Here is a 12,767-nt window from a genome sequence, read left to right as displayed (position 1 = left end):
AATGCCCATATCCCTTGATTCCCCTAGAGTTCAAAAGTATATCTAGGTCAGCCTTTAATATACTCAACAATTTAGCACCTACAGCCTTTTGTGGTAGAGAATTCCAAAGATTCACAACTCTGAGTGAGGAAATTCCGCATTTCTGTCATAAATGGCAACCCTTTACCTTGAGATTATGCCCCCAAGTTCTAGACTTTCCAACCAGGGAAACAACCTCAGCATCTACAGCAATCCCCCTCAGAATATTGCATTTCAATGACATCACCTCATTCTTCTAAACTCCAGAGTATAGGTCCAATCTACTCAATCTCGCCTCACAGTACAACCCTCTCATCCCAGGAATCAATCTAGTGAACCTTCCCTGCACCACCACTAAGGCAAATTTATGCTTCCTCAGATGAGATGAAAAGTGTGCACAGTACTCCAGGTGTAGCCTCACCAAAGCCTTGTACAATTGTAGTAAGACTTCCTTACTCTAGTACCATAAACCCCCTTGCAATAAAGGCCAACATGCCATTTGCCTTAATTACTTGCTGTACCTGCATGCTAACTGTGTTTCTTGTACGAAGACACCTAAATCTCTCTGAACACCCAATATTTAATAATTTCTTACCATTTAAAAAATACTGTTATCTTATTCTTCCTATTAAATGGAATAAGTTCACAATCCCCCACATTATACTCCATCTGCCACCTTATTGCCCACGTTGGGCGGGCCATGTGTCGAGCATGCGGACAAAGACGCCTAAAGCAAGCACTCTACTCAGAACTCCCAACACGGCAAGCGAGCCCCAGGTGGGCAGAGGAAACATTTCAAGGACACCTTCAAAGCCTCCTTGATAAAGTGCAACATCCCCACTGACACCTGGCAGTCCCTGGCCAAAGACCGCCCGAAGTGGAGGAAGAGCATCCGGGAGGGCGCGGAGCACCTCGAGTCTCGTCGCCGAGAACATTCGGAAAACAAGCGCAGGCAGCGGAAAAAGCGTGCGGCAAACCAGACTCCCCACCCAACCTTTCCTTCAACGACTGTCTGTCCCACCTGCGACAGAGACTGTAATTCCCGAATTGGACTGTTCAGTCATCTGAGAATTCACTTTTGAAGTGGAAGCAGGTCTTCCTCGATTTTGAGGGACTGCCAATGATATTGCCCACTTAACTGTTCATATCCCTTTGCAGGCTCTGTGTCCTCCTCACAGCTTATTTTCCCACCCAGCTTTGTATTGTCGGCAAACCTGGATACATTATACTCAGTCCCTTCATCCAAGTTATTAATATAGATTGTAAATAGCTGAGGCCCAAGCACTGATCCTTGCGGCATCCCACTAGTTACAGCCTGCCAACCAAAAAATGACCCATTTATCCCTCCTCTCTTTTCTGTCAGTTAACCAATCTGCTATCCGTGCTAATATTTAATCCCAACACGATGAACCCTTACCTTGCGTAACAACCTTTTATGTGGCACCTTATCGAATGACACTTGGTAATTCATATACACTACATCCCTTTATCTAACCTGCTAGTTACATCCTCAAAAAACTAATCAAACACCATTTCCCTTTCATAAAACCACGTTGACTCTGCTTAATCATATGATTTAAGTTCCCAGTTACCATTTCCTCAATAATGATGAATTCCAGCATTTTTCTGACGACTGAGGTCATGCTAACTGGCCTGTAGTTCCCAGTTTGCTCCCCAAACCCGCACACCCCCACCTCCACCTTTGAATAGCGAGGTTACATTTGCTACCTTCCAATCCGCTGGGACCATTCTAAAATCTAGGGAATTTTGGAAGATCATAACCAATGCATCCATCATCTCTGCAGCCACCTTTTTTAGAACCCTAGGATGTAGGCCATCAGGTCCAGGGGATTTAGTTTCTCAAGTACTTTTTCTCTACAGACCTTAATTACTTTCTCACTCATTAGTCCCTTGGTTACCCATTATTTTGGTAAGATTTGTGTGTCTTCTACTGTGAAGACAGATACAAAATATTTGTTTATTGTCTATCATTTCCTCATCCCCCATTATAATTTCTCCCGTCTCAGCTGCTAAGGAGTTAACGCTTTCTGTTGCTACTTGCTACTCTCTTCCTTTTTACATACTTGTGGAAGCTCTTGCAATCTCTGAAAGAATTTACATATTTTGTAACTGCTTCCCTTCTTTGTAGAGGAACCTTACTTTAAAACAAAACTTTATATCCAGAAAACAAACAGACCAATCTGAAGTTATGCCGACATGTTCATTGGCAGAAAGAGTATTGACTTTTATACAAGGTATAGCTAATTTCTTTTTAGTGCAATATGGCAGAAAGAATGACAAAAATAACATTACACACCTTTAATGTTTGCACCATGCAGGTGTACCATTCCAGACTTTTGCAAAGGGTTCTTCTCTTCTCTGTACTAATGCAGAAATTCACAGCTTCTTCAAGATTCCCAATAGAGCAGTAGAATTCCACCAAGCGAATATTAACATGCGGATCATCTGGCCTCGAATGCAGTTCTGACTGAATAAGGTGGAACAGTTGAGAATGGTCTAATTGTCCCTTTGCGCTCAGCAGCTTCTCCTTTAGAAAGAAGAGATACAACACACTTGAAACAGATCCTTAGTAGCAAAGAAAGGCTTCCAATATAGGTCATAAACCCAAATTAGTTAAAATTTAAAATGTGCCAAAGAATTACATTTCTGCAACTCAAATACCCCATCGTCTGAGACAACATTGAAGGCTATAAAACACAAGATTTTAATCACACTATACAAACTTCTTGACTGTCAGAACTTTTTAGAAGTTTCAAAAAACTTTTAAACTTGGTTGATACTGATAACCTAGCATCTCATTACTGCAGCCAATGAAGTGCAAATATCAGAATGTAACTGACAAAACCTGTGGATTTTTAAATGTCATTGTGTCATGGATCAGAACTCCTGAGTTTTGATTCACTTTCACTATTTATAGCTCCACAATGAGCAAGTTTTAGCTCACCTTCAGTTTGTAAACTATTCCATTACCAGCAAAATGCTTGGCTGCCTTCTCTACCCAGTATTCAGCTCTTCCATCAATCAGGGTTGCATTATTACACAGCAACTCAGCCACTTTCAGGATAATGTTCTTCTGTACTGGATTCAGCTCCACAACTCGCTAATAAGAATCAAGGAGGAAGTATGTCAGTACAATTTTAATGACAAAGTGCAGGAAATTAATCTTTAAAGCACAACTTGCATCCTCGACGAATCAAAAAAATGTTGGAAGCATACAGACCCGTCAGGATATCGAAAGAACAGAGGTTCAGATTCTCAGGCAGAAATCAGAGATAAGTAACCTCTCAAGTAGGCCTGAACAAGATTTTGGGTGGGGGGGAGAAAAGGAAGAGAAAGAAGAAAGGAAACAGGTAGAAGTGAAGGGCCAGCTTATCTTTTATATATTGTTCTTAGCTCCTCTCTTCCCCAGTGACCACAGAATGCCAATATTTGTGTGTATTATATTTGTAGCTTAGAGGGCGAAGGGAATAGTCTTTCTTGAAGTCATAATCAGGAGTCCCAAATAATATATTGACTTCCTGGTGCCAGGATGAAGGACATTATGGAATGCGGGATGGAGAGCAATCAAATGTCGTGGTTCATATTGGAACCAATGATAGTTAGAAAGGCAGTGGAGATCTTATGGAGGGAGTTTTGGGAGTTAACTATTAGTTTGAAAAACAAGACCTTAAAAAGATAGTAATTTCTGGATTATTTGTTTGAAGCTCCTGTGCTTGAATAGCAAATGGAAAGAGAACTAGCTTTGAATCATTCCCAAATGTAAAGATAAACCCCAGCTTCTATTCTCCACTGCTAACCATCTTTTTAAACCCCTCTTCCTAGTCTCCACCCTCACCTCCGACAATAAGTGAGAGAAGCTCATGGGCTTCTTTGTCTCCAAGATGGAGATCGTCCGTTTAGCTGCCTCTTCTTCCTTCCCCTAGCCCACCGGGCCAAACTTCCTCGAAGGATCCCCCCACTGGTCTAGCCCTGACCTCGCATCTTTTTTTACCATCTCATGACCTTTCCAAGCTCATCCTGTCCATGAGACCCACTTCCTGCTCCCCTGATCCTATTCCCACCAACTGCTGACCACCCAACTTCCTTTTCTGGCTCCCATGTAAGCTGACATTGTTAATGGTTTTCTCTCCTCAGTTACTGTCCCCCTCAAATCTGCCGTTATCACCCCTCCCTTCAAAAAAAACCCTCGACCCCTCCGTCCTTGCAAACTACTGCCCGACCTCCAACCTCCCTTTCCTCTCAAGTCCCTGAACGTGTTGTCGCCTCCCAAATCCGTAGCCATCTTTCCCGCAATTCCATGTTTGAAGTCCTCCATTCCCGTTTCTGCACCAGCCACAATACCGAAACGGCTCTCAGTCACAAATGACATCCTTTATGACTGTGACAAAAGCAAACTATCCCTCCTCATCCTTCTCAACTTGTCTGCAGCCTTTGACACAGTTGACCACTCTATCCTTCGCCAACGCCTCTCCACCGTCGTCCAGCTGGATGGGACTGCACTGGGCCTGGTTCCATTCTTATCCATCTAATCATAGCCAGAGAATCACGGCTTCTCTTTCCACTCCCGCATCGTTAACTCCGGTATCCCCCAAAGATCTATCCTTGGCCCACTATTTCTCAACTACATGTTGCCCCTTGGCGACATCATCAGAAAACAGCGTCAATTTCCACATGTACGCTGATGACACTCAGCTCTACCTCACTACCATTTCTCTCGACCCCTCCCCTCACCCCAAATTGTCAGACTGCTTGTCTGACATCCAGTTCTGGATGAGCATTCCTCTAATTCTGCTCTTGTGAGCATCCCTGATTATAAATCGCTCAACTATTAGTGGCCGTGCCTTCTGTTGCCTAGGCCCTAAGCTCTGGAATTCCCTGCCTAAACCTCTCCACTTCTCGTTCCTCCTTTATGACACGCCTTAAAACCTACTTCTTTGACCACCTGCCCTAATTTCTCTATGTGGCTCGCTGTCAAATTTTGTCTCATAATACTACTTTGAAGAGTCTTGGGCATTTTACTTCATTAAAAGGTGCTATATAAATACAATTTGTTGATGAATAATGATTAATTGGGGAATTTAACAGGGTAACTGAGACCAGTGGAACCGTACCTCAAAGAGTCACCGACTTAAGGAACAAGGATTAAATGGCAAGAAAAAGCCAACAGTTATGTACTGCTAAATTTCACTCCTACTACAAAATAGTAGTGTGTGGAAGTAAGGGAACTTTACAACTAAGAAAATAATGCTAGCCAGACTAGAGGTTATAAAATGGTGCATATATGAATGGCTTTGACACACAAGTCATGACCTGAGCAAAGCATGATAAGTGATCTCAACAAATCCTGCAAAGTCTTTTTTTTTTTAATAAACACAAATAGATTATACAGTTTAGAATCAGTTTACACAATCATGATCTAAACATATTTGACTACTTTTGTTAGAGGTTTTCATTTGCCAATTTTTAAACTTCCAATCAACATTATGTCTGATTCGTTTTTAAAATCTGGGGCAAGGAATATCTACTGGATAGGTGGCATTCTCATAGGCAAGAAGAGTTTTATTGAAATAAATCTTTTACCAGAATTGTTATTATATGCACCAAGGTGGCTAATTATCCTAAATCTTCATACTTGTAATATGATCTATCAGCCCTTTTTCACCTAAAGCCAAGTAGCTTGTACTATTAACTGCGTTCAAACACTGCAATGGCAATGACTAGCTATATTTAACAATGGATGACACACTTGACCAGTTATTAAAAAGAAAGTTTTTCATCTTAGAATGTTTTACCAATGCCAATTGCCAAATTATCTGGCTGCAAACACCATAGAATTCATCCTTAAAAAGCCCTCTATCAGGTCAATTACTAAGAATATTTTACAATACCTGCAGCCACAGGTCGTTAATTCATACAAAAATGTACCAACTTAGATAAACACAACAATTATGCCATACTTGTACCATAGGTCTTACCTTGTAACAACCAATGGCTTTTTCAATATTGCCTTCGGACTCATAGATCTGGCCAAGAAGCTTATGGCCCCTTGGATCCCTTTCCTGTACGTGTATATATGCTGATATCTGCCTGCAAAAAAATTAAGTGATTACAGCAGGGCCATAAAAAGCATTAATAAAATTATGCTTCTTAATTAGCCATGTGGTCTTTATTGTGAAATTAAATCCGAGGGAGTCACAACAGGAGTAATATATACTTGAAAAGGAACAATTTGTAGGGCTATGGGGAAAGAGCAGGGGAATGGATTGGACTAATTGGATAGCTCGAAGAACCAACACCGGCGTGATGTGCCGAATGGCCTCATTTTGAGCTGGATGATTCTATGAACAGCATCAGCTATGGAAATCTGTTTATAAGCCAACAATATCAATTAAGCAAATGTTCCATGACATAGATGATATGAAATACATTAATAGAATTGGGATATTTAAGGTTGGTTGTTGCTTTTGCATTTTATAAAAGGAAACCAAATGGTAGAAAACAGTAAAGAATTCTACTAGCAGAACAACTGCATTAATCCTTAACACACCAAGTTTACTTGGACACACGTTTCTTCTGTGGAAAACCAAAGGTTTACTCCTCAACCTGAAACCAATTCATAGGAGTAGGCCATTCAGCTCAGTCTGTTCAACCATTCAATGAGATCATGGTTGATCGGTGACAATTCCAGTTACATGTATGATGCAACTATTCTGATTTTCTGGTATTTGCAGATCATAAGCCAAACAACATTTTCCCAGAGATGCTCCCATTTCCAAATTTTGGAAATGTTCTACACTCCTGCTGTAAGAGGATCCCATGAATGTTCTCTAGTATTTCTTAAGTGACCACTTTTCACATGTATATACTCCCTTACAACTGCACTTACAAAATCCCAACTGTTCAGCCTTTGGCCCTCCATTCACAATGACATTTCTGCAGCTACCGATCTATACTCAACCACACCCTCACCACCACCTTTGATACCCTAGTCCCTATTAAAACCATTACTCACCCTGGCCGTTGCCCCGGTACAGCCCTCATCTCCGCTCCCTCAAGTCCTTGGGGCGCAGATTTAAATGGATATGGCGGATAACTGGTTTAGCTATTCACCGCCAGATCTGGCTGAAGCACAAAGCATGCAGATCCTACTCTGGTCTGCCAAAACTGCTCACTATTCCAGGATCATTCTGGAATGCAAAGATAACCCCCACCCCCTCTTCTATTCTCTACTGCTAACTGTCCTCTTAAATCCCTCTCCCCTGTCTCCTCCACACCTCACCAACAAGGGCGAGGAGTTCATGGACTTCTTTGTCTCTGACACTGAGACTATCCGATTAGCTGACTCGGTTACGTCCCTTCCTTCCGCTAGCCCACCGGGCCAAGTTTCCTCTAAGATTCCCCCATCACCCAGCTGGGAGCTTCCGACCACATATCCCACAGCATAACTAAGACAGTTTCCACTTCCGTAAGATTGCCCTTCTCTGCCCCACCTCATCTGCTGCTGAAACCCTCATCCACACCTTTGTTACTTCTAGACACCTATTGCAATGCACTGCTAGCTGCCCTCTTACATCCTATCCTACATAAACTTGTCATCCAAAACCCAGCACCAAGTTTTGTTCACCAATCACCCCATGCTCACTGACCTCCACTGGCTTCCAGTTAAGCAGTGTCTTGATTTCAAAAGTCTCAATTGTTTTCAAATCCTTCTATGGCCTCACCCTTCCTATCTCTAATCTTCTTCCGTCCCACAACACCCCCACCAGAGATTTGGGCTCCTCAAATTCTGCTCAAACACCCCTGACTATAATCACACAACCACTGGTGGCTGTGCTGTGCCTTCATCTGCCTCAGCTCTAAACTCTGGAATTCCCTCCCTAAACCACTCCACCTCTCCACCCTCCTTAAAACTTCTTTGACCAAGCTTTTGGTCATCTGCCCTAATTTCCTCTTATGTAGCTCGGTGTCAAATATGTGTCTTATAACACTCCTGTGAAGCACCTTGGGACATTTTATTACGTTAAAGGCGTTATATAAATACAAGTTGCTGTATGCAACAGTAAAAGGCACAACATCCAATCACAATACTAGATAATAATCAGGAGCAGTAATCCCCTCTCCAGCCCCAGAATGCAAAAGTTAAAGTAGCACCCCTTTTGGCACCTAATCCAAGATCAAATAATTTAACACTGGCCTTCTGATCTGAAGGCATGACTGTTACACACTACATTTAGCAACTGAAGTCAAGGTTTAAAAAAAAGTTAAAAAAATGCAATATATCAGTTAGGAAAATAAGTTAGAGGCTACAATAGAATAGACACGAAGATGGAAAAAGGACAAGTACTTGACTTTAATAATAAAGCTACATATTGTATTTTATTGTCTGGTTGTTCTAAAAACATTCATTTTTCTGGACTTTCCAATCAAAATAAAATAATAAAAACAAACTACGGCAACATTATAAAATGCTGGCAATATTTTTACCTCTTTGCAAGTTCGTATTCCTTGGCTTCATAGTAGAGTTTTGCAAACAAAAATCCTTTAAGCGATTTCTAAAAAGAAAAGTTGGAAGTTGCGTAAAAGACAAATTAATAAAGCCTCTTAAAAAAAGCCCATTCCCCTAAATTCTTGATTTAAAAAACTATTTAGTTATAATAGATTACGACGTCAAATTCCATTAAATTGTACATACCATTATTACTGCTGCAAATAAACCAAATTGAACTATTTATATACATTGCACCCAAGCAACTCATAATAATCGTGGGCGGCAACATTAACAATGTATCTGTCCTCGGGCATTCAAATTTCCACGGAAACGAAACCAATGACAACCAACCAAAGAAGGATTAGCTTGGTTTACAGACTCCAGAATCTCTCACTGCATCGCCAAACATATGATACAGGTTGCCGACGCCGCCGCCTGCACAGCGCTAACTACAGCTTGTTCAGAACTCCCCCGGTTCTCTGTTCCGGATCAGAATAAGCGCGGTCCTGAAAACACAAGGCCCAACAGCCCAGGCCGCAAGAGCCCTTTCCTGGACCCGCAAGTTGGCTCGGGCCCCGGTTACGGGTTATCTCAGGCACTTACCTCGCGGGGTGAGAGCGGCATGACGCCCTGCACCGAGGCAATGTACCTCTCCACCTCCGCCTTGCTACGCAGCATGTTTGCTCGTCGGCCTCAGGCCGCTGTGTACACAAGACGTTGTTAATGCCTCGCCTCCCAGGCCTGTTCCGGTCCTGCGCCGTTACTGCCGTTCTCAACTCGGAAGTTTTAGCGCCAGTTCCGCGACTCGAATGCAGCCCCTGCGTAACAAAACCCAACGTGCCTGCGCGCAGGCCAATGACCAAGGCCGGCGTCACGAGAAATTACGGACGTAAGTCGCGAGCTCACGTAGCGGGACAAAAGCACAAAGGAGCGGGATTGTATTCAAATCTCGCGACGCTGAAGTTTTGAATTCTGTTGAGCAGATGGTCCAACAAATATGGCTGCCAGTGATTGCAAAGCTGTCCGTTGCTGCTCAGGGGTTTGGCATTCCAATACAAAAACAACTTGTATTTATAAAGCACCTTTAACGTAGTAAAACCACCCAAGTCACTTCAAAGGAAAGTTATCACAAAAAAATTGATACATAAGGAGAAATTAGAGCAGCTTGGTCAAAGAGGTAGGTTTTAAGGAGCGTCTTATAGGAGGAAAGAGAGGTAGAGAGGCGGAGAGGTTTATCGCGGGATCTCCAGAGCTTCATCATTCATAGGCAGTACCTCAAAACGAAAAGGGATGAGTTCACAGGTGTTTCAATGAAGGACCTAATATTCCGGATCCCAAACTACATCTTGAAGGATGGAAGATGCCTGTATGTGGATTCTTTTAACGTGTGGCGCCCATTGCATCCCAGCACCACACGGGCTTGACATAGCTAGGTCTTGGTCCAGTGACAAGGATTAACCAAGACGACTGGAGACCAACTCTGCTGCACGGATCCAGTGCGCACACATATCACAGTGTGGGCTGACCCGTGCTGCCCCTGAACCCTCGCCTCTCCTGGCCCCGAACTCTCGCCTCTCCTGGGCCTGATCACATCCCTCTACGAAGTCTTGCCACTCCTTCACCCCGGCCTTGCCACTCCTACTGTACCTGCCTGCACTGCAATCATCCGTCGCCCTCCTGCAGCAGCACGCGCTGCTCCCTGAAGTGGTATGCTGCTGCACGCTGCTCCCTCCCTCCAGAGCTTAGAGCCTTGGCAACAGGCACGGCCACCAATGGTGGAGCTATTAAAATCAGGGATGCTTAAGAGGCCAGAATTTGAAGAGTGCAGATATCTCGGCTGGTGGGGTGGGGGTTGGTGTCATATATGTATACTCTGTGTATATACTATGCTGGTACCACTAGAGGGTGCAACTGTGGGAGGCTCAGGCAGGAGCTGTATAAAAGGCTGGTCACCACGCAGTGAAGGCACTCTGCAGACAATAAAGAGACTAACGTCACAGCAGTTCAAGCACAGCACTAGGTCTTGTGGAGTTATTCTACAGATAAGTCGAGACATAGTAACTGGTGACGAGTACAGATCATGGACTTATACGCAGAGATGGCTGGTGTTGGTAGTTTGGAAAAGTTTACAGAGGGTGAAGCCTTTACTCTGGTTTCGCTGGTCAGGTATCGCTTCTACACACACCGCCGCACCGAGGGCCAAGATTTAGCGGAATATGTCGCAGACCTACGAAGGCTCGCGGAACCGTGCGAATTTTGCGAATTCCTCAACAATGTGTTGAGGGATGTTTTCGCGACGGGACGTGAAGTGGACCATCACCTTAAGCCAGGCGTTCACGACCTCAATGTTGAGATTCTCCCAGAATCAAAACTCACTGGTAAGTACTGTGTAGAAAATAACTGTCGATCAAAGAATTAGTCCGACTCAGAGTCCTCCAAGGGGTGTAAATGTGAATCGTTTAACATGCTGGCATTGTGGGGCTAACCATCGGGCCCGTCTGTGTCGATTCAGACACTGTATGCAAAGGCTGCCCACAGCGAATGTGCAGAAAAAATGCGACTCAAAACGTGGCAGAGGAGTCGGCAGGACGTTTCCAATCCAACAAGTATCATAAAGTACAAGCTAGAGAGGCGACTCAGCCCGAGGAAGCAGTGCATGGGGTGCACACCTTCATTACCAAAAGTCCTCCCATGATGATGAAAGTCAAGATAAATGGCATTCCCATTTCCATGGAGTTGGACGTGGGGGCGAGTCGATCACTTATGAGCCAGAAGGCATTTGAGAGGCTGTGGGCAACAAAGAACAAAGACCCAAGCTGAGACCGATTCAGACAAAGCTGCGCACTTACACCAAGGAACTGATCCCAGTTCTCGGCAGCGCGAACATAAAAGTATCCTATGATGGAGAGATACACGAATTGCCACTGTGGGTTGTACCAGGCGACGGGCCAATGCTGCTTGGCAGAAGCTGGATGGGGAAGATTTGGTAGAACTGGGAAGACGTCAAAACACTATCTTCAGTGGACGATGCTTCCTGTGCTCAAGTGCTGAGAAAGTTCCCATCCTTATTTGAACCAGGCATCGGCAACTTCACAGGCGCCAAAGTGCAGATCCACTTTGTTGTGGATCTGTAAAGCATGCACTCCCATGTTCTGCCACCAGGGAGCGCATCCCCTGAAGTCCCAAGGGATCCCAGCATCCCTTGGGAGCACTGTATATAAGCCGGCCCCTAAGGCCTGTTCCTCATTCTGGAGTGTCTCAATAAAGACTGAGGTCACTGTTACTTTAACCTCCCTGTGTGCAGTCTCATCTGTGTTTGGAACTCAATAGTTATGTTCAAACAAATTGCTTGTATTGTACGATCCATGTAAGCGTTTGGCACTAGCATGTGATGCGTTGTCATACGAGGTCGGGTGTGTATTGCAACAAGTTAATGAATTTGGGAAATTGCAACCGGTTACTTAAGCACCCAGAAGTCTGGCGAAGGCCGAGGGGGCTTACAGTATGATCGAAAAAGAAGCATTATCGTGTGTTAACGGGGTAAAGAAAATGCATCAATATCTGTTCGGGCTCAAATTTGAATTGGAAACCGACCATAAGCCGCTTATATCCCTCTTTTCTGAAAGCAAGGGGATAAATACGAATGCATCGGCCCGCATCCAGAGAGGGCGCTCACATTGTCTGCATACAACTACGCCATCCGCCAAAGGCCAGGCACAGAAAACTGTGCCGATGCTCTCAGCAGGGGTGGAGATGGCACAGCCTGCAGATTTAGTTAAGATAATGGAAGCATTCGAGAGTGAGCAATCACCTGTTACCGACCAACAGATTAGAACCTGGACGAGCCAGGACACCTTACTGTTCTTAGTAAAAAATTGTGTGCTCCACGAGAATTGGTCAAGTGTCCCGTTAGAGATGCAGGAAGAAATAAAGCCGTACCAGCGGCGCAAAGATGAAATGTCCATACAGGCAGACTGCCTCCTATGGGGTAATCGGGTAGTGGTGCCAAAAAAGGGCAGGGACACTTTCATTAATGATCTCCACAGCATCCACCCAAGGCATCGTAATGATGAAAGCGATAGTCAGATCCCACCTGTGGTGGCCCGGTATCGATGCAGACTTAGTCCTGCGTGCACAAATGTAATACATGTTCACAGTTAAGCAATTCATGCAGGGAGGTACCACTAAGTTTATGGTCCTGGCCCTCCAAACCGTGGTCCAGGGTCCATGTCGACTAGGC

The 12,767-nt window shown here is 44.1% G+C and overlaps 1 protein-coding gene across 4 annotated transcripts in view; it reads right to left on the bottom strand.

Moving 5' to 3' along the window:
* The window catches only part of ranbp2 (RAN binding protein 2), an 80,797-nt gene extending 71,449 nt beyond the window's left edge, over positions 1-9,348 (bottom strand). For 2 of the 4 annotated variants that reach the window (XM_070892128.1, XM_070892129.1), the window contains exons 1-5: positions 9,131-9,348; positions 8,524-8,591; positions 6,015-6,126; positions 2,984-3,139; positions 2,336-2,566 (exon numbers count right to left, since the gene is read on the bottom strand). In XM_070892128.1, the coding sequence (XP_070748229.1) occupies positions 2,336-2,566; positions 2,984-3,139; positions 6,015-6,126; positions 8,524-8,591; positions 9,131-9,205 (642 nt within the window). In that variant the 5' untranslated portion in view covers positions 9,206-9,348. The remainder of the gene's footprint in view (positions 1-2,335; positions 2,567-2,983; positions 3,140-6,014; positions 6,127-8,523; positions 8,592-9,130) is intronic. The other 2 variants (XM_070892126.1, XM_070892130.1) reach the window with 1 other exon arrangement.
* Positions 9,349-12,767: the final 3,419 nt, after the last annotated feature.

The sequence above is a fragment of the Pristiophorus japonicus genome, chromosome 10, assembly GCF_044704955.1.
Source record: "Pristiophorus japonicus isolate sPriJap1 chromosome 10, sPriJap1.hap1, whole genome shotgun sequence".
Lineage (NCBI taxonomy): Eukaryota > Metazoa > Chordata > Chondrichthyes > Pristiophoridae > Pristiophorus > Pristiophorus japonicus.
This window is presented reverse-complemented; position numbering and strand designations above follow the sequence as displayed.